At 50.9% G+C, this 24,770-nt stretch overlaps 1 protein-coding gene across 2 annotated transcripts; it reads right to left on the reverse strand.

Annotated features, from left to right (window-relative positions):
- Positions 1-7,214: 7,214 nt before the first annotated feature.
- Positions 7,215-19,494, reverse strand: NOL6 (nucleolar protein 6). 2 transcript variants are annotated; one of them, XM_080668612.1, is made up of 27 exons: positions 19,250-19,378; positions 18,870-18,917; positions 18,176-18,382; positions 17,976-18,092; positions 16,159-16,338; positions 15,624-15,792; positions 15,245-15,379; positions 14,998-15,161; positions 14,792-14,912; positions 14,534-14,592; positions 14,350-14,451; positions 14,045-14,160; positions 13,697-13,874; positions 13,436-13,558; positions 12,885-13,033; positions 12,659-12,734; positions 12,288-12,428; positions 12,028-12,145; positions 11,792-11,946; positions 11,524-11,687; positions 10,956-11,108; positions 10,637-10,734; positions 9,582-9,706; positions 9,373-9,462; positions 8,797-8,991; positions 8,608-8,709; positions 7,215-8,435 (listed from the first exon to the last, which is right to left on the reverse strand). In XM_080668612.1, exons 3-27 carry the CDS (start codon positions 18,380-18,382, stop codon positions 8,286-8,288), a joined length of 3,387 nt encoding a protein of 1,128 aa, XP_080524738.1. In that variant the 5' UTR covers positions 18,870-18,917; positions 19,250-19,378; the 3' UTR covers positions 7,215-8,285. The 2 variants fall into 2 exon arrangements, with proteins under 2 accessions (XP_080524738.1, XP_080524737.1); XM_080668611.1 differs by lacking the exon at positions 18,870-18,917 and having other exon boundaries at positions 19,250-19,494.
- Between the last annotated feature and the right edge of the window lie 5,276 nt (positions 19,495-24,770).

The following is a 24,770-nucleotide window of genomic DNA, read 5'->3' on the forward strand; positions in this document are numbered from 1 at the left end:
CCTCAGGACCGTGTCCCCATACACTCTCACCAAACTCATTCCTCTCTGTAACTGGTGGTTACACGCATGTTCATATACGTGCATACACATGCACATTGGTATGTGTTAGGGTTGGAGCTGAGAAGGTGTGGGTAGGGCTTCATAATTCCTAATGGGCCTGAGAGGGCCCTGCCTGGAGGAGGGGAAGGATGCAATGCCCTGCAAGGATTCCTTGTCCCTGTCAGCTCTCCTGAGGTCATTTGGGATTAAGAGGGGTCAGGGCCCGAGGACGCCTGTCCATAAACACCAGGCTAGTGTAGTCCATGTGCATGGCGCCCCCTGGCTGAAACGGCAGAAGAGAGTGAGTTTGGCGAGGCCCTGACTGAGTCACACAGCTTCCCTGGAGCCCTTGGGGCTCCCTGTTGCGCTCTGGGAAGGAAAGCCAAGGCCAAGTGCAGGCTGGAACCCAGCCCACCTGGGAGCTCCTGGAAGCGGCTCCATCTCCCAGGGCATCTTGAGCAAGGTCTGTGTCTCACCTGGGTGGAAGGGCTGAGCTCATGAAGGGGCCTTGACCCATCCACCCGTGGGAGGCCGTGACTCCTTGAGGTCAGAGCTGGGGGAGTGGGTTCCCGGTCAAGGGAAGGGCTGAAGATGCAAGTCCCAGCCTGTTGAATCAGAGAGGTTGGCTGGAGCCCTGTAAGAAGTGGGGTGTGGAACGCCCTTCATTTCCTGCCCCCAAAACATTTTTGCCTGAATGGGTGCAGCCTGAAACAGCAGAAGAGACATGGGCTTTGCTGTCAGCAAGTGGGGTGAAGAAGAGTATCGACACAGAAAATGAATAATGCTACAATCCCCCCAGCCTCCCTGACCCCCCTAACCTCTTCCAGAGCACTGGAGCAGGGTGATGGAGGAGCAGACCAAAACAGACATAGGCATTTCCAATTTATTTTAATTTATTTATTTACTTACTTATCCTAATCCCAGGATCTTTTCTCCACTGGTTTTTATTTTTTTTAATTTTTAAAAAAATATATTTAATTGATTTTTTACAGAGAGGAAGGGAGAGGGATAGAGAGTTTGAAACATCGATGAGAGAGAAACATCGATCAGCCACCTCCTGCACACTCCCCATTGGGGATGTGCCCGCAACCAAGGTACATGCCCTTGACCGGAATCGAACCTGGGAACTTTCAGTCCGCAGGCCGATGCTCTATCCACTGAGCCAAACCGGTTAGGGCTCTCCGCTGATTTTTAGAGAGAGTGGAAGGGAGGGGGAGAGACACACAGAGAGAAACATGGATGTGAGAGAGACATCTATCAGAGATATATGACCTTGACCAGAAGTGAACCCGCAACCCTTTAGTTGTGGGCTGACACTCTAACTACTGAGCCAAACCAGCCAGGGTCACATTTTCAATTTTAGAATGTACTTCCTCCCATATACAAAATAATCCCCAGAAGTGGGTATATTTTTCCCTTTTCACAAATGACAAAACTGAAGTTTGGAGAGAAGTCACTTGCTAAGGTCTCGTTTGACCACTGAGTACTGAGCTTGGGATTCAAACCCCATGGGGATGGGGAGAGGAGGTGAAAAGGACAGAGACCAGGGAGCCACAGGAAGTCCCTTCACGCATGAGCCCCCTTTCTGGAGTGCGCACCACTCTTAGGCCACTGCTGGGCACCCTTCCTGTTTCTGGGCCTTTGGAGTCAGGGTAGCTGTAGGCTGGCTTGGGGAGTGGAGAACAGAGATGAATCACTGTATTATGAGCGTCTCCAGACTGGGGGGCGGGCAAGCATCTCCTCCTACTGCGCCAACAGTCACCCCCTGTCTGCAGACAGACAGACGAGATGGCAGGGAACCTGTGGATGGGAACTGCCCCCTCAGGCACCTCCAGCCAGATGAGCATCTGGACCTTGAGAAAAATCTACCTTTTGACCCATATCCTGGGGCCTCTGGGTTCACTTCCTGGTGTCCCTGAGATGCCCTCGGCACCCTTTGAGGACAGCAGAGGGCCATGGAGGGGAGTCAGAGGGATGGGATAGAGACATAGACCTCTTGCTGAATCTTAGGGACAGGCTGGTGGGGGCAGAGCCCTCTTACAGACCTAGGATTTCAGTTCTAAGCCTGGCTTGGCCACTGACCACTCAGGGGACCTGGCCAGCTCTCTTCCCTCACCTCTCAGAGCCTCAGTGTCTTCATCAGCCACCTGGAAGTTTCAGGTGGAGTCCTCCCCCAACCCCAGACCCAGGGCCTCTGTCAGAATCTAACAAGATTGTGGAGTTTTTCAGGCTTTGAAAACTGTATTATACAGTCAACATAGAAGAAAGGATTCATTTCAGAAGCTGCCTCCTTAATCAGAGCCTCATTTCTTCATGTGTGAATAGCCACATGTGTTCTTGGCTGTGTGTATTCATGTATCCAAGGAGGTCTGTGTGTACATGTGGGCAGCCATGGGGTCCATACATGTATGTATGTATCCATGAGAGCCTGTGTGGGCAAATGTGTGTCCAAGGGGGTCTGTGTGTGGCCTTGTCTGGGACTAGTTATGGATCTGTGTCCAATGTTTATAAAAGCCAGAGATAGGAGACGGGGATCTGTTAAGGAGTCTGAAGAGGCACTGGGTGGACACTTGGGCATGCCCCATGCCAGCCCGGGAAGAGAGGAGGTAGTGACATGAAGCTGACACAGACCAGGCTATCACTGCAAACAGGCCTAGGGTGTCTAGAGGGCTCTGGTTCACACCTCAGGACAAAATTCCTGGAGCCCCTGGGGATTGAGCTGGGATTCAAACCCCATGGGGATGGGGAAATGAGCTTTCTGTTTCTCATCTCTCTCCTCACTAACAGGAAAGCTCCTGGATCCAGGATAAGGTTGCTTCAGAGGATGAGGAGTTAGAACCGGGGTCAAGGAAGAAGGTAAGCTCAAAGTCTTCCTGTGGGGCCTGAACCAAGGCCCAGCATTTGCCTGGTCCCTGAAACCAGCAAGAGCCTGGGGCATCCTTTGAGCTGAGGCAATCAGAGGGCTTCCTGGAGGAGGAAACATTTGGCTGGGGATTTTGTGGAGAGTCTTCCAGGTGAGAGACTGCTGGGGCAGGACCTGGATAGGATAGGTGCTGGCCTGGTACATGAAGTGAGCAGCCATAGTGAGGCCAGGAAGAGACACAAGTAGCATATGAAGGGCCTTGGGTTCCATATTAAGGGCTTGGATCTTAACCCGGGGTGGAGAGGGCAGAGATATTTAAGCTGTGCTTCTTTAAGCCCCAAGGGCTCTGAGGAAGCCCTCTGCAGCTGGAGCTGGGGAGAGGGAAGCCAAGGAGGCAGAGCCCTGCCCCACCTCCTGCTCCAACCACAGCATTTTAACCATTTTACACCAAGGTTCTGAACAAAATTACAATTGACAAGTATTTCACTAAGAACAGTGGCTTAGCCCAAGCTGGTTTGGCTCAGTGGATAGAGCGTCTGCCTGTGAACTAAAGGGTCCCAGGTTCGATTCCGGCCAAGGGCACATGCCTGAGTTGCGGGCTCGATTCTCTCCCCCGCCCCCCGCCCCGCCCCAGTAGGGGACATGCAGGAGGCAGCCAATCAATGATTCTCTCTCATCATTGATGTTTCCATCTATCACTACCCCTTCCTCTCTGAAATCAATAAAAACATTAACAACAACAAAAAAAAAGAAGAACAGTGGCTTATGGGAGACTTGAGGGTTTTAAGCAGGGGACTGATATGGTCTCCATTTGCTATTTAGAAGGATCCCTCCAGGTGGCTGAGTGGAGGCTGGGTAAGAAGGGGAAAGACTGAGGCCAGAAAGCCTGGAAAGAGGCCACCGAGGAGAGAAAGAGGCCAGAGCAATGACTGTTGGGAGGGTGGGAGGTTTGGAATTGGGATTTAGTGGGCAGGGCAGGTGGACAAGAAGCTGAAATTGGAAGTGGACAGAATTGAGTAGACAGGAACCTGAAGCTGAGGTGGGGCCCAGGAAAACTGCTCGGAGAGGCCTGAAAGGGTTGGGGGTTGGGAGACAGGTTCGGGAAGAAGACTCTGCATCTGGTGTTCCAGAAAGGTGATGGGTGTGTGTGTGAGCCCTGGTATACGCTCCCCTCTTCCAAGCTCAGTCTGGGGGCTAATTACAGGGCAGCCACCAGCTGCCTGCCCTAGGGGAGAGGACTCACAGAAGAAGGAGCCAGGGGAGAGGACAGGCTGTAGCAGGAGGTTCTGCAGTCAGACTTCAGGAATGACTTCCTGAGGGCTTCTAGACCTAGGGTCAGTGGGATCTGGGCTCCAGCGAGACCCCATTGGTTGGGAGATAAAGATGAGGCTGTTGTGGAGGGAGGTTGGGAAAGGTCAGGGTGCCATATCTGACTATCTTTTTTAACCAAATAGTTGGTCATCAAGTGGAACAGGGGCTGGATCTCCATGATCCTTTACTCCCTCAGTCAGGGTCCAACCTTGGCATGGTCAGTCTTTAGGAGACCCCATCGCTGTCCTGTGGAGGTTTCCAGTCCGGGAGAACAGAGGAGACCTGGGTCCTGCTTTTGAGGAGCTCCCAGCCGGGGAACAGAGGAGATCCAGGCTTGAGCTGAGGAGGACCAGAGTGCTCACGCTCCCACCCCGACCCCTACACTTGACTGCTCCTTCTCTGGGTCTTGCTGATAACAGCTTCATTCAACTGCCTTGGGCAGAGGGAGTGGGGCAAAACTGGCAGGCAGCCCAGAACAGGGGAGGGGGCCAAGCTTTTCACTCCTCCCTGCCCCATTGTTCAGGCCTCTCTAGTCCTTTATTCCTCCTCACCCCACTCCTTGCCCTAAGAAAGCTCAGACTCAGCAGCAAGGCCTGGAGCCAGGACACCTAGATTCTCTGGAGCTCCACTCCCTACTTCCTGTGTGACCCTGGAAGTTCATACACCTCTCTGGGCCCCATGCAAACCAGAAAAATTATTCTCCCCATCCCCTTCCAGAAACTGAAGTGGGAGAGGGAAGTGTCTCTCTCTGGGTTTGGAACCTGCTGGTCCCCCTTAGTTCCACAAGCTGCTTCTTCGGGGAAGGGGCAGGCTGGCCTTTCCTGAGAAAGGTAGGGATGATTCACGTTCCCAGGCTTCCCCTCCCCTTTATGGCTCACCCGGATTAATCTCTGACTCACAAAGCGACCGGTTATGTGTATATTTATGGGGGAGGGGGAGGGAAGCGGAGCGGGCTTGAGCTAGACCAAATCTGACAATAGGTCAGTAAGCAAGCACCCTCAGGACTTTGTTGAATGTCACTTGCTGCAAGGACCCCCTAGGATTGGAAATCTTGTTCTTTTTCTCCAAAGGAGTTGGGCAGAGAAAAATAGGGTCTTTAGCTAAAAGGATTCTGGTTTAGAGAAGGTTATTGGATACCACAGACAGAAGGGATGACCCTCTGAGAATTCACTAAATGCAACTCTATAGAGAGGCTTAGTTCTGCAAGAATTGGGGAAACGGAAGCCACAAGAAGGGGAAGGCTTTATTAAAGCCATTTAAAGCTGCAGGTAGGAACCAGAGTTCCAGCCTCCTCCCGTCAGCCTACCCGCGTCCACCTGCAAAGGTAAAAAGGCAGAGGCCCAGAAGCAGATGCACCCATGGGGATGTGTCATCTACATCACCCTGCATAACCTTGCTCACACGGAAGTTCCTTCTCTTTCCCTGAGGTTCCAGCTCCTCATGCCCCCATCCCCTTCCAGTGAAATAATCTTAGACCACACCAGCCTCATCACCTACTTGCAGAGAAAATCTGTGGAAAACAGGTTGGAGCACAATGTGAGGGATTGAAATTGGAGCCTGGCCTTCCTGCTTCCCCCTTCCCTGCTCCCACCCCACTCCTTAAGCTGGATCAAGGAGTTCAGAAAGGATGGTGCAGCTCCTTGGGTTTATGAGTTCTCGGTCCTCTTCCCTAGCCACATGGGGTACCTGACAAAGCCATTATCATGCCTATTTTAATTTTTTAAAAATATTTTTATTGATTTCAGGGAGAAAGGGTGAGGGAGATAGAAACATCAATGATGAGAATCATTGATCAGCTGCCTGCACGCTTCCCTGCCCTGACTGGGAATAGAACTGTGACCTCCTGGTTTATAGGTCGACACTCAACCACCGAGCCACGCCAGCCTGGCTATCATGCCTATTTTAAAGAGAGGCTAAGCCCAGCAAGAGGAAGTGACTTGCCCAGGATCACTTGGGAAGGTAGCAGGGCCGGGGCTTATTTCCAAAGTGGGATTGGCGTGTGCACCTCTTGAAGCCACCTGCTACACAGTCTTGCCTGGGGTACTGACCCCTGCTTTCACTGGGATAATCCAAAACTGGGTTTGTGGAAAGGGTCGGAAGCTACAGGCCTGAAGCTTTCACAGAAAATAAACCCTGGCTGCTGATGTGTAGAGTTCATGAATGAACATCACTGGGAGAGATGTAGACCCTATCTTACAAAGCCAATCAATGGCCTTAGCCAGTTTTGCTCAGTGGATAGAGAATCGGCCTGTGGACTGAAGGGTCCCGGGTTCGATTTCGGTCAAGGGCACATGACCCAGTTGCAGGCTCTATCCCAGTAGGGGGCGTGCAGGAGGCAGCCAATCAATGATTCTCATTTTTTTAAAAAATATATTTTATTGATTTTTTACAGAGAGGGAGATAGTTAGAAACATCGATGAGAGAGAAACATTGATCAGCTGCCTCCTGCACGCCCCCTACTGGGGATGTGCCCGCAACCAAGGTACATGCCCTTGACTGGAATCAAACCTGGGACCTTTTAGTCAGCAGGCTGACGCTCTATCCACTTAGCCAAACCGGTTTCGGCTGATTCTCATTTTTGATGTTTCTATCTTTTGCTCCCTCTCCCTTCATCTCTGATATCAATCAATATATATGTATGTATTTTAAAGCCAATGTATTTGCTATGCTAATTTCAACCATAGGTCCCACTGTCCCATGAGTGACAGGTAAGGGCTGGCATGGGTTCACAAAGACTAGGAGACCAGAGTTCCCCTATGTGGCTTATCATCTTGAGGATGAAGCCCCATAGACAGGCATCAAAGTCCCTCCTCCACAAACAGGCCCTGGCCTACCTATGAACCTGTTCCGTCTTTCAGAAAATAAGGTAAATGAAAGTACGTCCTTCATAGGGCTTGTAGGAGTGTATGACCAAATTCCCGTAAATAAGATGCTCCCTGCCCCCAAAGAGCTTACATATGAGACAAGGTTAAAACCCCAAGAAAAAGGTAGACAAGCCAAGAACATGAGAAAATTAAATGATTTAATTTTAAACCAGAATTTAAGACAACAGAAGAGTTTGTGGTGCTGTTAGTGATGGCAAAGCACAATAACTGCTCCAATGAATTTAGAGGCAAAGAGCCTCTCGGCCGGGGTGAGGGAAGGGTTTAAGGAGGAGGCACTTTTGATCTGAGTCTAGAAAAACAGCAAGATTAGGGGAGATGGAGAAGGGAGGGGCTGCTGTACGGAGGTATGGATCAGGCTGAAAGGAAGCAGCATCCTCCCCCAGAGCACTGGAGCTCCTGGAGCAGGACTTGGTCTGGCTCACCGAGGCACCCCCACGCGGCACAATGTGGGTGGTCCGTGACATGAATGGGCAGAAGCAGAGGTGGAGGGTGTTGGACACTGAGAGGCCAGGGCAGCACTCTGTGCTTCTGCATCTCTCCTCGACTTGCGGGGGTGGGGGAGTGACCAGCCCCCTCAACCTCTCACCCACATAAGGTTCTTCCTGTCCTCTGCTTTTCCAGGTCCCACCCTGGAAAGCAGCAGAACCAACACAGGAAGGCATGATGCCCTTTCAGTGTTATCTACCAGCCCCACTCCACTGCTCAGTGCTGGTGCTCTGACCCGCAGGAAGTGCCACATCTGCTCTGGGCCCCATGTAAAGGCCAATAATGCACCAAAGGACATGCAGAGGTCTAGGCACATATCCTGGCAATGGGAAGGGGACCGAGTCCCAGCCCTGGGCACATGCCCTCCTTTCCAGGCTTCTGGGAGCAGCCTAGGAAGTCCCAGGCCAGGGCTGACAGATGGACGGAACTCCTGGGTTCATTCAGTTCCGTCGGCCTCAACTTCTGGGAGTTCAGTCAGGTCCAGGGGACTCCACAGGACATCATGGCCCCTGCCCCAGTACTGGTGCATTAGACAGAGAATTGGGGCAGGACTTTTGCAGGGAACGATTCAGTGTGTTCAAGTCATCAGGCTCTCCATGGAAGGTCCATATGCAACGAGGGTGGAGGTCCCACCACTGACACCTTGCTCCAGAGGTCTAAAATCCTGCTGTCCATCCACAGGTTTTTCCTGAAACTGGAGCTCATACAGTCCACCTCTCACTTCGGGCTTCCACAGCCCGTACCAGGCCTTCACCCAGGATGGCAAAGTCCTCCAGGATTGCTTCTACATTGGGCACCATCACCATCTCCCCACCTTGAGACACCACCATGCGCCCCTTTGTGTTGGAGGCCTGTGGGAATCAGAGAAATGAAGTGTCACAAAGACACACCTAGAGACACCGACACATACACGTCACACCTGACACAGGGTCACTCCTGGAGCAGGCCACACACAGACACGCACGCCCACAGGGAACCATATGCACACACTCAGGAGCAGATGGCTGTCACCAGCCAGCACACCTTGAAAGGGTGGGGCTGGAAGCTGGTGGGCTTCCAGAGAACTCCAATCACCTCTCCACCATGCTGGTCATAGAAGAAAAGGGCCAGGTCCCCATAGGCCTCCTAAGAAAGAGCAGGACAGAGACAAGATTACAGGACAGAGTCACCTCCATGTCCCCTCCCCAGGGTCAGTCAGCCCTTAGGACCTACCCTGAGCTGTGCCAGATAGAGCTGAGGAGGATCGTAGCCCACCACAGGCATCAGGGACGAGGGCCCTGGCTCACTGAGCAGGCCCCGGCAGAAGGAGGCAGCTGGTGAGTCCACAGCCTGGCGGTGCCGGGGGATGTGGCGGGGAGATAGGCGGATCAACACATCATACATGTCCAAGGGTGGCCGGAACACTGTCTGAGAAAGGACAGGGAGGGTCAACAGTGCCCGCTGAAGAGTTCAGAACTGACCACAAACCTTTCTACATGTCCACCTTGACTTCTCCCCCTTGATGTGATCACCCATTATGGGCCTGAATGCTCATGTGAAGGCAGAAACAAGAGCCAGCTGGTGCGAGCTTGGGTCTAGCACAAGGAGCATAGGCTGGAAGCATGAGGCCTGGATGGAGCTGGGCCCCCGGTTCTCCTCTAGGCCCCGCCACTGCCAGTCACCCTGGGCAGCTTCAATCTCAACAAACAGGGGACTGGGCATCCTCTGAGGGCTCCTAGAACTCCGGACTTCCAGGTTCAAAGGTGGAATCCCCAGAGCCCCTGGAGTCAGTCCTGGTCAGGGGCTTACCCTGATATCTCCAGGCCCCCGGGGATCCATTAGCTGCTTCTCTAGGATCGGTAAGGCCTCAGCTGCCAGGACCACAAGCTGCTGCAGGATCTGGGGGGACACATGTATCACATAAGTCTGACCTGACCACAGGTCTCTCTTAGCTCAGGCTAGGCCTGCTTTTCCCTTGGGAGAAAACCACACATTTGGGGGCAGAGATGGGAGTGAACCTGGGGTGAGGGTCCATCCTGTGTCCATATGGAGTGTTTGCGATCCTGAGGTGTAATGATGACCATGATGGGGAGTTGTTTCCGAGTTGCCAGGAAGCCACTGCGGATCTCCACCTGCTCCTCCACTGTGGACAAGAGGGAATCCTGGCTCAGCTTCCTCCTCTCCCCCAGATACCCTCTACCGCCCCAGGTCCTCCTCCTGTACACCCAGCAGCTACCCATCACAAGGACGTTCCAATGCACCTCCAGGTGGCAAAAGCGGTGAAAGGGACACGGAATCTGTCTCAGTCAAGCAGGGCGTTAACTACTAGCCTCAGCCCAGAGGAAGAATTTTCCACTGCCTGGCACCCATCTGGTTTCCGGGCCTGTGCAAGCTGAGGCCTGGCCCTGGCCCCCTCCCACCGCAAGCTCCCACACACCTGGGGGATTAGAAAGCTGACACCTTCCTCTCTGCTGGGACCAGGAGCTCCTCATATTACAACCAGAAAGCATCACTCCCACCCTACCCCCAAGAGGTCTGGGCAACTTTTTTTTTTTTTTTTTTAAGAGAGAGGAAGGGGGTGGAGGGAGAGACAGAGATTGCTGTCCCACTTATTTATGCATTTATCGGCTGATTCCTGTATGTGTCCTGACCAGGGATAGAATCCACAACCTTGGTATACTGGGACAATGCTCTAACCAACTGAGCTACCCACCCAGGGCAGTGGGCATCTATTCTAATCTGACCCTTCCCTGTTCCCTACCACACAAGACTCCTCACCTGGTGTTTAGAGTCCCCCTTCCACTCTCCTCTCTCCTTCACAGCCCTCCAGGTAGCCTGCTTACTACCCCCAGTCCACTGTTTCTGGTCATCGCATGGCCAAATCACATCTCTGAGTCTCAGAGTTCCCTAAAGGCTTGCTCTGGGCCTCTCCCTCCTACTAATTCCCCACCCCAAGGCAGCCAGGGTCAAGTGTAGCAATCTGGGACAGGGGAGGTACAGGGAAAACCTAACAGATTGACCAGGAAAACCCCTGCCTGCCACACTCTGCAATCCACAAAGTCCTACCACTTACCAGTGAGTTCATTGTTGAGGTTGACAATAAGGGGGTTGTTCTTCCAATCAAAGGTTGATACCAGGAAAAGGAACCGAAGGAAGCCCACCTGGGGGGAGCTGAGAGGAAGGAGTGAGCAAAGTGGGTCCCAGCCCCACATCCCCAAGCTTCCTGCAGTCTAGGGGCTAGATCCCTTGGCATAGATTGAGGGTACGTCTCAGAACCCCTTCTGTCACATGCCTCAGCCACCCTCTCCCATTTGGACTGAAGGTACAGCACAAGGGATAAAAGCTGGCCCCAAGGGGAACTTCCTGGCTAGAGAAAAGGCAGAGGGAATCACCTGGGAAGGGTGAAGGGCTCAGGGTGCAGGAAAAGAGCAGCAGCCACCAGGTCCAGGCTCTCATCAGTGAAGCCCTCACCCAGGAGCTGGGCACGCACCCACCGCTTGGCCAGCCGAGCCACACCTGAGAAGGCTGGGTGCTGCTGTTGGAGTCTGGGGGGAGGAAGGGGAAGAGGGAGTGGCAATGAGACTCAAGCACTCAGGGCCCAAGAACAGTGTTTCAGCCCTAGTGCCACTATTTATTCAAACTTCACCCAACACTAGCTCTGTGCTAATGCATTACACGTATGACCTCATGCCTTCCTAACTAAATGACCCAAGAGGTTGGTCCTAGCATTACTCCCATTTTATAGATGAGAAGAGTAAGGTCCAGGGGGAATCTGGCTGAAAGGGATTTTTTTTTAGCCAGTGAAATGGCAAAGCCAGGATTTTAGAATTTGCCTGACACCAGAACGCATATCCCTAAATATTACGCCATTTGGCCTCCCAGAGAGGCAGGCAGGCCAGGAGAACAGAATGGGGGCAGAAATGGGTCTACAGACAGAAGAGCCTGTGCAGGGGGCCATACCCATGCAAGGCACTTGTGAGTAGGGGCAACTGCTTTGTGTCTTTCTCAAGGCGGAGGGAGGCAGGCGTATCCCTCAATGAGATCATCCCCTCAGGGCTCCGCATCTCCTTCAGGATCTGGGGCTCCCGCTGGTAGGCCACACGAATCCGGAACACAAACCCATCCTGTTGAAAGAGGGCATGGGATGGGAGGTACATGTCTGCCTGGGGCACCCTGACACATCTGTCCACCCCTCCCCAGGGGTATCCCTGCCCTGCACCAGCCTAACCTTCAGTACATCAGTGTGTGTAGCCGTGGCCCGGCACTGCAGCCCATGCTGTTGCGCCAGCAGCTCTGCCAGGCGCAGCTGGAAAGCAGCCCGAACCCGCCGTATGGCCTCAGCATCCTGTGGCCACTGACCACTGCCCTCCAGGTGACACACCACTGGGGAGAAGAGCGCAAGGTCTCAGTCTGCAGCGTGGGGTGGGAACAGCCCCTCTCATCCCCTCCCAAGAGCCCCCTCACCAGGCATGGGCTCCACATAAGCTGGACAGGGCTTGTCAGGCCGGGGTAACAGCGAGTCCCGCTCTGGAAGGTGCTTATGGAAGGAGCAGGCTGGCCAGACTGGAGCTGGTGGGAACACCTATGGAATAAGGAAGGCTGAAGAATGGGCCTGGAATTGGGAAGGGGAATGCCCAGAGTCAGGAGTTGGGAGAATACTAGGTGGGTCAAGTAGGGTTGGGGATCACCAAAGAGAAAGGGCTCCCTGCCTTCTTGCGTCTCACCTCAGTGTAGCGCAGCACTGGGTGAGCTCCTTGCACAGCAGACACAGTCAATGGGAAACCGTCCAGCCCCCACAGCAGGCGGCTGAGTTCATCATAGCAACGCACCGCAGCTGCCAGGGCCTCCTCACCTGTGCTGGAGGTCTTTGAGGGAGAAAACAGTCAGAAGGCCAGGACCCTGTAGAACCAACTCCACTACCACCAGGGAATCTGCCATCACTCAGGCTGCTGCAGAGCCAGCACCCCCTCTGCTGGACATTCCAGGAAGTGCAGCCTGGCTAAGGTGGTAAGGGCTATGGAACCCCAACCAATCCAGCCACACAGGCTCCTCTACAATCCTTAGCTTGACTGCAATTCCGAACCAGGGCCCTTACCTCTTTCAAGCCTTGGATCAGTGCATCCAGGTGGCCTCCCATATAGTGGACACAGGTTTCTGGGATGTCAGCATGGCTGGAAGAGGGGCACAGACACAGTGTACGCTTTGGGGGCTAGGAGTCCACTGCTGGATGTGAACTGCTCCCCCCAAAAGCCTGGGCCTGACCCTCCTAAAAGGCTCCCCAGTCCACAGTTGCCTCCTGGCATTCAGATGCCAACACTCACAGTGCCAAGAGGTGGGTGACCACCTGGTGGGGAATAAGGCGCTTCTGGGATATAGAGCTTGCCTCCCAGACCACAGCTTCCCGAATGGCTCCATCCTGGAAACGCCGAAGCTCCGAGCGAGATCCCCAGAACTGGCGGAAGTCAGCAGCCTAAGGAGAGTAAAGGAGTAATTGGAGAGATCAACAAAGAAGGGCTCTGTCAGAAATCTCCCTGAAAGCCCTAGCTGATTCGGCTCAGTGGATAGAGCATCAGCCTGCGGACTGAAGGATCCCAGGTTCGATTCCAGTCCAGGGCACATGCCTGGGTTGCGGGCTCGATCCCCAGTGGGGGGGCGTGCAGGAGGTAGCCGATCCATGATTCTCTCTCATCATTGATGTTTCTATCTCTTTCCCTCCCCTTTCCTCTCTGAAATCAATAAAAAATATGTATATATATAAAAAAAGAAATTTTCCTAATGAGCCTCAATCCAGGTGGCATGAGAACAATCCAATGTGCATACTGGGCCTCCCAAAACAGGGCCAAATCACCCCTCAGACCTCAGGGTTCCTCACCTCGGGCTGGTCAGCCTCTGGACCCAGCTCAAGGACGCTGGTCAGTCCCTCAGGCCGAAGGAGCAATCCCAGAGTCAGGGCCCCAGAGTCTCTGTGCTTCGGTGGATCCTGGCTGATGTCCCACTGTAGAGTGCAGAAAGGCTGAGCTTGGTCTGGAAACCCACTTGTTAGTTAGATGGATGGTGTATCTTTTGTATCTCCTGGGTCCCTAAATCCAACCCACCTTTGACTCACAAACCCTGCCCATCCATACCACCTCACCTCTGAGATTGGGGGCCGAGAGTGGGCCAGCAGGTGCAGCCGGGACCCCAGGCCCTGCTCCAGGAGGGTGGTTAGTGGACCCAAAGCAGCTGAGACATAGTCCCCACCGTGGTCCTGCAGCTCTGGCCATAGCTTCAGCCGATGACATGCTGCCTGCAGACGGCTCAGTGGAAAGAGACTGGAGATGGGGCATAAAGGGACAGAAGGAGAATCAGGTACTGCTGGCCTCTATCACTTCTATCCCCCCAAACCAGGAAAATCTGAGCACTTGCCTAAGGACCTCTGCCCCATCACTGCAGCCCCAGGGAAACAGGACCCACTGACATACCCCGTCACCCCCAAACTTACTGCAGGATGTGGTCAAAAGCCCGGATCATGGGTTTGGGCGTCATTAACAGCAGCTGGAATCCATCGTCAGCTTTGCTGTCCAGCAACACCATAGACAGCCGTGCCTCGTGCTGCACCTGGGGCACAGAGACTCACTTGTGAGACTGCCACCACTGTACTCTCCCCTCATGACCTGAGGGCTCAGACCAAGAGACATGCCTGCCCTAAGCTCTTTGGAGAGGACTTTCTGAGTTCTGGTGCTGGCAGAAAAGACAGAGGCTGGGCTGGGACATCGGGGGAGCCTTGGAGTGGGGAACCATTGGTACCTGGTGATAAGTGGAGGCAGTGACATCAGCACAAAGGTTGAGGCGGCCTGAGGAGTCCAGGAAGACAACAGGGAAGGACTGGTGGAAGTCAGCCAGGGCCGGCTTGGAGGGGTAGAGAGAAGCCTGTCAGAGTTGGGGCTCACCTTCAGGTCTTCTTGCCCAGACTCAGCCCTGCCCCACTCACCAAGGAAGGATCTGAGCTGAAACATAAACTGATCCCATTGACGGTCAAATCTGTGGTGGCTGAAGTGAAGCAGAGAAGGTGGGTGTCAGAAAATATTCCTCTCCCTGGGGACCCCTCCCTCTGGCCAGGTGGCTGCCACTGACTCTGGGACTCAATTTGTTCATCGATCTGATGGCAAGAGACCAAACTGTCCCTGACAAGATGAGAGGATCCCAAGGTGAGTGGAATTCTTGGCCTTTCCAAGTCTAGTTGCCTCACCCAGAAACTGCAGGACACTTCTCAGGACCTGGTAGCCGCTCATGGTGGTGTGGATCTTGCGTATGGACACGAGGAAGGCAACCAGCATGGAGACAAGGAACCCACTAAATCCTCCCAGGCCCTGAAAAAAGATGGAGAGAGAGGCCCAAGCTCAGAGCCAGCCTACCACTCAGCAAGGCAGGGAAGCTGAGCCATTCACAACTCACTTTATCCAGTTCTCGCTGCCGCAGCCAGACCTTCAGAAGGGCCACACCATCCTTCAGCCCCAAGGCTGAGCCCAACACAGTTGACAGAAACTGCACATGGGACTGGAGGGCTGTGTCCTGCAGGACCCATGTGTTATAGTGGGGGGTGGGAGGCTCTGGACTACCTGTGGGACAAAAAGAAAAGCCATGAGAAAAGTTCTCACAACACCCTTCCCTCCAGCTCACCTTGACACCAGTGCCTGCTCACCATCGCCTGGAGGACTCTGCCCTCGGTACCAGGCAGAGCGCACATTGTTCTTGGAGGGCAGCAGGCGGCACGGGCGGAAGAAATCAGGTGGAGGGCACGGATGGAGACGTACAGTGACCAGGTGCTCATCCTTCCCTGGGAGGGGACAGAAGGTGCTGAGACCCTGCAGCCCCTGGAACCAGAGGGACCCCTGTACCTACTTGAGGGCCCCAGGCACTCCCACCTCAGAATTTGAGATCTCTATACCTTCCTCTTCAAACTTGAGGCCCAAGACTCTCACTTTGGACCTAAGGGTCCTATGCTTCCCCCACTGGATTTATCACCCCATCCTGTGCCCTAGGCCCAGTGTGTGTGTGTGTGTGTGTCCCCACCCACCCACCATGAGGCCGCAGCAGCAGCAAGGGTTTCAGGTGGCAGCCATTGGTGTAGGAGAAGCGAACACTGCCAAAGAGGGGGGCTTGGGCCAAATGGTGAGCCAAGTGGGCCAGGTAGAGGGCACGCTTGCGGAAGTAGCGCTGGTTCAGCCCATCCTTGTCCTGTAGGATCTCCTGAAGGGGATCAAGAAAAGAGAGATGGCCACGCACTTTAAGTACTTACTGTTCAAGAGTTTGGGGGCCCAGATGAAGCCAAGGCGAGAGTTACAGCTTAGCAACTCCAGGAATTTCCTGCTGGCCAGAATGCCCGAGTCAGGGCTAGCAACACCATACTCAGTTTGCAAAGGTGTAAAGAGACAGCAAATGGCCTAAGGGCTCATCTGAGTAGCCCTCTAAAGACAATTGCAGTGACCTATTCTTTTGATTTAGAATTCAGATTTCAATCCACTGACAAGCAACAGGTGGGAAAAAGGGAGGGACTCTGGGATTTGTAAGTAGTACAGTAGCAGGCCATTCCATCCCCTGAACTCTGGACCTCACCTTGGGCATGGTCAATGCTACATCCACATTGACGTCCGGCCGGATGCAGGTGCCCAAAAGGTAGCTGCCCACAACAGTGACCTGGGCTGGGGGCAGGAAGCGGAAACAGCCCTTCACAGTATAGGGCACTTGGTGGAGAGGCACTCGAACTCCAGCTGGGAGCCATGCCTGGTCAGTCAGCTGTGGGGACAGAGACAGTGATACATATTGATTTGATTGAACACATCCCCTGGATGTCTAGTACACCTCTCAAATACAAAACGTCAACATGTTTGAAACCAAACTCCTTATCTTCTTGTAAACACATCTTCTCCATGAAGGCAATTCCATACTAGCTTCTCCATGAAGGCAATTCCATACTAGCTGCTCAGGCCAAAAACATTTATATCACCATACTCATCTGTTAAGAATTCCCACTTCACTTTCTTTTCTTTTTTTTTTTAAAATATATTTTATTGATATTTTACAGAGAGGAAGGGAGAGGGATAGAGAGCTAGAAACATCGATGAGAGAGAAACATCGATCAGCTGCCTCCTGCACACCTCCCACTGGGGATGTGCCCGCAACCAAGGTACGTGCCCTTGACCGGAATCGAACCCGGGACCCTTCAGTCCGCAGGCCGACGCTCTATCCACTGAGCCAAACCGGTTTTGGCCCCACTTCACTTTCAAAAGACATCCAGACATGGCCACATCTCTAAACCACCATTTTTTAGTGATCACTGCATAAGAGGTTCCTAAGTTCTTTCCCTGATTTCACCTATGTCCCACTCTGTTCTACTTTTTAAATAATTTTATTTATGTATTTTTAAAATTTGTATTTATTGACTTTAGAGTAGGGGTGGGGAACGTCCGACCCATGGGCCATTTAAGTCCCGCAAAATCATTTGGTCTGGTACTGCCAAGGCATTAGGGGTGAGTTAATTAAATGTTTGACTAGCCCTAGCTGGTTTGGCTCAGTGGATAGAGCGTCGGCCTGCAGACTGAAGGGTCCCAGGTTTGATTCTGGTCAAGGGCACATGCTCTGTTGTGGGCTTGATCCCCAGTAGGGGGAAAGCAGGAGGCAGTGGATCAATGATTCTCTCTCATCATTGATGTTTCTATCTTTCCCTCTCTGATAAAAACATATTTTTAAAATAAATGTTTGACCAAATATAGCAGGCTAATTTTTAAGTTGATATTTTTGTATGGCCTGAAAATGATGTTATAAATATCTAAATGGCACCCAGCCAGTGTGGCTCAATGGCTGAGCATCACTATAAACCAGGAGGTTGAGGTTCGATTCCTGGTCAGGGCACATGCCCAGATGCCCAGATTGTGGGCTGGATCCCTGGTGGGGGCTGCGTAGGAGGCATCTGATCAATGTTTCTCACTCAACAATGTTTCTGTCCCTCCCTCTCCCTTCCTCTCTTTAAAAAAATTTTTTTTAATTAAAAAAAATCACAAACCACTCCCATCCTCTGATATTCCCATAATCCCCTTACTTCGGCCTACTTTTCTCTTTTTTTCATAGTGCTTACTACCTTCTAATTTACCATGTAGTTTACTTGTCATGCTTATTACCTACTGTCCATGACCCCAACACTAAAGCAGGCTGCTCTGTACACTGACGCAGCCTGAGAACACAACTACTGCAAGGCACGTAAACATTTGCTAAATGAATGAACACGTGACTAATCACACTCCCAGCTTCGCCTCCTGGCTACGAGAATAAGGTTCCTGGCACCAACCTCTACAGAGAACAGCAAGGCCCCTGTTTCAGATGCTCCCACTAAGGACCTCTTCTGGGTTTCCAGTGTCCTATACCACCGGTCTTACCTCTGTCTCAAGGGTTGAGGGCACCCTCATGATCTGTTGGTTGACGTCCCGTAGGAAAGCATCAATCCGCTCCTTCTTCTTCTCTGACAGCTTCACTTCCTTTAGTAGCTCCTCTACCTATAAGAAGGGGTAGGGAGAGTCCTTTATCCTCAGGATCTCAGGTCTGCCCCTCTCAGCTAAGCCCCAGCCACACACAGTACCTGTAAACGAAGCAAGCTGGAGTGGAACAGGCTCTCAGTCTCCCGAAGGCGATTCAGTTCCTCGCTGGTAGGTTCCTTGTACAGTTCTGCCCGGCTAAGCTTCACTGGCTGCAGGAGACCCTCCACTGGAGACCCAGCCACTGTATGCTTCTTTGAAAATTTCTTCTTCCCCTCCTTGACTGTGCCTTCCAGAGTTGGCTCCATCATCTGTGCCCAGTGAGAGGGAGAAACCAGTGTGAAGTCATAGATGTTTATGGTTAATTCACTGCCTGAAGTACCACCTGATGGGATATGGGTAAAAGCTTTACTTGCATCTGCTCCCTCTTTTGAATGGGAGTCAGACTGTGTAACACTCAGGATAATCATTCCTTAGAAGAACATTACTGAGCTCTAGGAGAACTCCTTGAGTTGAGGGTTCCCTGCCTACCTGACACACAAGCAAGGAGCACCAGTAGGGGTAGTAGCTGACTGGGCCCTACCCTAAGCAACGCCTGAGTTCCTTGTATTTCCAGGTATCATGCATCAGGGTGCTTCTAATTCTGCTGGATCAGTCCTGGGACTTTGCAAATGCCATCTCCACTCTTTCTCTATTCAAATCCTGCCAGATTCCACCTCCGCTAGCAAGCCCTGACTAACCCTGATTAGCACTATATACATTAGTGCTTAAGTAGTGATGGAAAGAACTAGAACTTACTGGCTCTGGCGAAAACACTCAGTAAGTCACCCCATCCTCACAATAATCCTGGAAGAAAACGAACACTTTATAAGAAGTCCCGCGAGCTCGAGGTTCCACAGTTGGTATGCCTATACTGTGAGCAGACTTCAAATCTTGGTCAGCGGGATCCCAAACCTTCTCCACTGGAGCCCTGGACCCCGCCCCCCATTCACAGATCCACACGCCGGAGAGCCTCCCGTGTAAAGCGCTCCAGGTGCGCCACCATGTGCCCGGCGGGAAGCATCGGGCGAATGGAGCTGATCCAGAGGGGCCCGCACTCGTGCTCCTTGCTGGCGAGCAGTCAGGCTTTGCCACCTCCACCACGTGGAGCACCCCTTCCTCCCAGATGGCTCACCCACCTCCAGATCGCCGGCAGCTCCGTGAAGCTGTGCTCCCACAGGCGCTGGCCCCATCCCTCCGGGTCGCCTGGCTCCCGCAGGTCGGGTTTAAACCCGGCGGTACTTCTTCCCACTGCGACAGAACTGCCGAAGCCTCTCCGCAGAAGCTGAAGCCCCTCAGCAGACCTTCTGTACACTCCAAAAGACCTGCTGGGGTACCCCAAGAGACATTGCCAGGGCAGCCCCAGAAAACGCCAACCAGCCACGTGCCGCAGGACTCCGCCCAGCTCCAGAGTCATTAGACCAGTGCCCCGAAGCGTTGCTCGCCATTGGTTTCTGTCACTCTTCAGGGCCGCCCAGTATGGGGGAGGAGCCAAACAGATTTGCTTTACGGTCTCTTTGCGACACCACACAGGAAGCTTGCCGGTAGTTGGGGGCCGCTTCCTTTTTCTCACTTCCTCCGCCTGGGTCAAAAGGACAAGGGCGGAGCTAATGTGCGCCCTCTCAGGAGTGTTTTATTTACACCGGTGATTCTTCCCCTTTTCTTCCTACCACATCTTAGTAATTAACCAGTCTTGTCAGTTCTACCTCCAAAATACATCTTGAATTTATTCGTTCTCTGTTTTTACTACCAAGTTTAGTCTGAGTTACATCATTCTGTCCCTAGTTTATTGTAATAACTTTTCTCCAGTTTATTACATTTTCCAAATGTACTGGAACGTTGCAATAGGAATATAATGAACGCCCATGTAATCATAGTCCAGTTATAAAGTTTAACCTTGATTCAATACTATGATATAAAGTTCATGCTCAAATTCCGCCAATTATCTCAATATCTTTTGTATACTAACAGTTTATTTCCTGATGCAAGATCATGCATTAATTTAGTCATATTTCTTTTCTCTCAATCCGGAACATTTTCTGATCTCACCCTTTTTTGGTCTATTATGACAACGTTTTTGAAGAATATAGGACAGTTTCATTTATTTTAAATATATTTTTATTGATTTCAGAGAGGATGGGGGAGAGAGCTAGAAACACCAAGGATGAGAGAGAATCATTGATCAGCTGCCTCCTGCAAACCCCATACCGGGGATGGAGCCTGCAACCCCAGCATGTGTCCTGACTGGGAATTGAACCGAGACCTTCTGGTTCGTAGACCTACGCTCAACCACTGAGCCACGCTGGGAGGGCTGAAAACAATTTTTGATTGTTTATCAATTATCTACCTCTTTGCTCCTTGAGTCCATGAAAACAAGGACCAGATCTATAAGCCCAGTATCTAGCACACTGTAAATACTCAATAAATGTCAAATGAATGAATGAATGTCAATCTTCTAGTTCTGTCTCTTACCATTGTCTCCATCAAATTTATGCCTAGCCATATTGAACTACTTGGAGTTTCCCGACTCTATCTTGCCCTCTTGTACTGTACCTTTGAACTTGCTGTCTTCTTTGTTCAGAATATTTTGGTTGTTTTCCCCCCAGCTTTATTGAGCTATAATTGATAGATAGCATAGCTTAAGTTTAAGATGTACAATGTGATGATTTGTTACATATCGCAAAATGATTACCACAGTAAGGTTAATTAACACATTTAACACATCCTTCACCTCACATAACAACCATTTATTGTGATGGTGGTGGTAGTAGTGGTGAGAACATTTAAGATTTACTCTGTTAGAAACTTTCAAGCATACAATATTGTTAACTACTGTCATCATTAGAGCCCCAGAATTCATTCCTCTTATAACTGGAAATGTGTACCTTTTAACTAACATCATCTCATTCCCCCCAATCCACAGCCGCTGGCAATCACCAGTCTACCCTGTGCTTCCATGAGCTTGGTGTTTTGAGATACCACACATAAGTGAGATCATACAGTATTTTTTTTTCTCTGACTTACTTCACTTGCCTAATGCCCTTACTAATGTTCATCCATGTTGTCACATATGGCAAGATTTCCTTCTTTATGGCTGCAGAATGCTTTGATTGTTAAGGAAAGTTTCCTGGAGGAGATGGGGCTTGTGCTAAGTCTTGAAGCATGATTTCAGTTTTGAATTGAGAGGATGAAGCAGCACTGCTCAAGTCTGAGGAACACCAAAGAGATAAGAAATTAGTTGATCCCTCATCCCACATTGGATGACACTTAAGAAATGTCAAATCCTGTCCTAACCGGTTTGGCTCAGTGGATAGAGCGTCAGCCTGCGGACTGAAGGGTCCCAGGTTCGATTCCAGTCAAGGGCATGTATCTGGGTTGTGGGCACATCCCCAGTAGGGGGTGTGCAGGAAGCAGCTCACTGATGTTTCTCTCTCATTGATGTTTCTAATTCTCTATCCTTCTCCCTTCCTCTCTGTAAAAAATCAATAAAATATATATATATAAAAAGTCAAATCCTGTGCTTAGTGTAAAAGATAACTAAGACATGATGATCACAAGCCAGAAACTAGACTACTCTTGCCCTCACATTTGCAGGCTTGTCCCTCTATTCATTTAAATGTAATGTCACAGAGATTTCTTCTGCCTCCATTTAAAATTGCATCAACCTCTGCCCTGGCTGGGTGGCTCGGTTGATTGGAGCATCATCCCATACAACAAAAGGTTTCATGTTAGATTCCCAGTTGGGACACATACCTAGGATGTTGGTTTGATCCCCCGTCAGGGCGTGTATGTGAGACTCCAATCAATGTTTCTCTCTCACATCAATGCTTCTCTCTCCCTCCTCTCTCTCTAAAATCAATAAAACATCTTTCTGAGTGAGGATTTAAAAAATAAAATAAAGTTGCATTCACCTCAACATTTTTAGTCTTGATTTCATTAATCACCTTTATTAGTATTAACCAAAATTTGCAATAATATTGTTTACTTATTACCTGTTTTTGTCTGTTTCTATCTCACTCGCTAGAATGTAAGCTCCATGAGTGCAGGATGCAATAATTTGTCTCATTCACTACTGTATCCTTGGAATTTAGCACAGGACTTGTCACAGAGCATACACTCAATACATATTTGTTGAGCGAATGAATGGCTGTTTCCTAAGAGTAACTCAGAGGCTGGGAGAAAGATGTAAACAAATAATTGCAATATAGCTTTGGGGTAGGGGTAATAATATGCACAGTTGCTGTGGGCACGTTAGACTAGGAACATTATGGCATAGTGGTTAGAAGCAGTCACACTAAAGTGGGATGGCCAAGGTTCAACTCCAGGTTCTGCTATTTATTCATTGGGTGACTTTTTTAAAAAATATATTTTTATTATTGATCTTAGAGAGAGGGAGGGAGGGAGAGAGAAACATCAATTGGTTGCTTCCCACATGCAATGGGCAACCCAGGCTTATGCCCTGCTGGGGACTCAAACCCATCAATTTTTGGTGCACAAGATGCTGCTGCAACCAACTGAGCCACACCTGCCAGGGCCATTGGCTGACTTTCCTAACTTCTCTAAGCCTTATTATACACAGTTAGATAGATATTCTAGTAATGACCATGTCATGGTTTTGTGAGAATTAAATAGGATACGGTTTGCCTGTCACATACAATGCACAGCAAATGTTAGCTATTATATATTAAAGGAAAATTGTTCCTTATGAGCACTACCCAAGACTTACATGCATTAAGATATGCAGAATGAAAACAACCTTGGCCTCCTAAGGTCAGAATTAACTTTTCTAAAGCAAGTACCCCTCCCTTTTATTTATCTTACCAAGACTGATTTCCATGTCTTTTATTTGTGCAAGAAAGGTAACTGATTCTTCAGTAGAGCCCTGGTTGTACCAGGTGATCCACAGAGATGGAGGGTAAATATCCTGTTTTGTTTTTTTTTTCACCATTAGAGGGCACCAAATCAGTCAACTCAATCTCTATTTGCCATTATGAAACAACTAGAGGCCAGGTGCACGAATTTCGTGCACGGGGGTGTGTGTCCCTCAGCCCAGCCTGCACCCTCTCCAATCTGGGACCCCTCAAGTGATGTCTGACTGCCCGTTTAGGCCCGATCCTGGTGGGATCGGGCCTAAATGGGCAGTCAGACATCCCTCTCACAATCCAGGACTGCTGGCTCCCAACTGCTCACCTGCCTGCCTTCCTGATTGCCCCTAACCGCTTCTGCCTGCCAGCCTGATCACCCCCTAACCACTCCCCTGCCAGCCTGATGCCTAACTGCTCCCCTGCCAGCCTGTTTTCCCCTAACTGCCCTCCCCTGCAGGCCTTGTCACCCCTAACTGCCCTCCCCTGCAGGCCTGGTCCCCCCCAACTGCTCTCCCCTGCAGGCCTAGGTCCCCCCCAACTGCCCTCCCTTGCAGGCCTGGTCACCCCTAACTGCCCTTCCCTGTTGGCCTGATCGCCCACAACTGCCCTCCCTTGCAGGCCTGGTTCCTCCCAACTGCCCTCCCCTGCTGGCCATCTTGTGTCCACATGGGGGCAGGATCTTTGACCACATGGGGGCAGCCATCTTTTGTGTTGGAGTGATGGTCAATCTGCATATTACCCTTTTATTAGATAGGATAGAGGCCTGGTGCATGGGTGGGGGCCAGCTGGTTTGCCCTGAAGGGTGTCCCGGATCAGGGTGGGGGTTCCCTTGGGGCGTGGGGCAGCCTGGGCGAGGGGCCTGTGGTGGTTTTCAGGCCGGCCACGCCCCCCCGCGACCCCAGTGGAGGCCCTGGTATCTGGGGTTTATTTATCTTCTACAATTGAAACTTTGTAGCCTGGAGTGGAGCCAAGCCTTCTGCTTGCTCCATGGCGGCAGTCATTTCTCTTGGGATTTATGTATCTTCTATAATTGAAACTTTGTAGCCTTAAGTGGAGGCCTAGGCCAGCAAGGGCAGGCGGAAAGCTTGGCTTCCTCCATTGCCAGGGAAACCCAAGCCTCCCTTCTGCTGTCTGTGGCCATAGCCATCTTGGTTGGGTTTATTTGCATATTCGCTCCTGATTGGTTTGTGGGCGTGGCTTGTGCTTGTAGTGGAGTGATGGTTAATTTGCATATTACTCTTTTATTAGATAGGATATGAGAAAGCACTAGTAAGCTGTTTCTGCCATTCATTCTTTTTTAAAAAAATTAATTTTAGAGAGAGAGGGAGGGAAAGAGAAACATCGATGTGAGAGAGAAACATCAATTGGTTGCCGCCCATACATGCCCAAACCCCCAACCCTGTATGTGCCCTGACCAGGAATCAAACCTTTGAACCTGTGATCCTTTGGTGCACGGGAGAACCCTCCAAGCAACTGAGCCACACTGGTCAGGACTGCCATTTTTTCATTCATTCATTCATTCATTTAAAATATATATATATATAATTTTATTTTATTTATGTTTCTCTTGAAATTTTTGTGTTTTCTTTGATTACAAAATCCACATTTTTAACCGGTATCTGCATTTTTAATTGGTACCGGTTAATAATGCGGATTTTGTAATCAAAGAAAACACGATAATTTCAAGAGAAACATCAAAAGTGCTTTATTCAATGTAATGTCCAACGCTAGCTACACATTTCCCCCATCTTTCCGGTAATTTGTGGATACCATGCCAATAGAACTTTTCTTGTTT

This window comes from Plecotus auritus, assembly GCF_963455305.1.
Source record: "Plecotus auritus genome assembly, chromosome: 5".
Lineage (NCBI taxonomy): Eukaryota > Metazoa > Chordata > Mammalia > Chiroptera > Vespertilionidae > Plecotus > Plecotus auritus.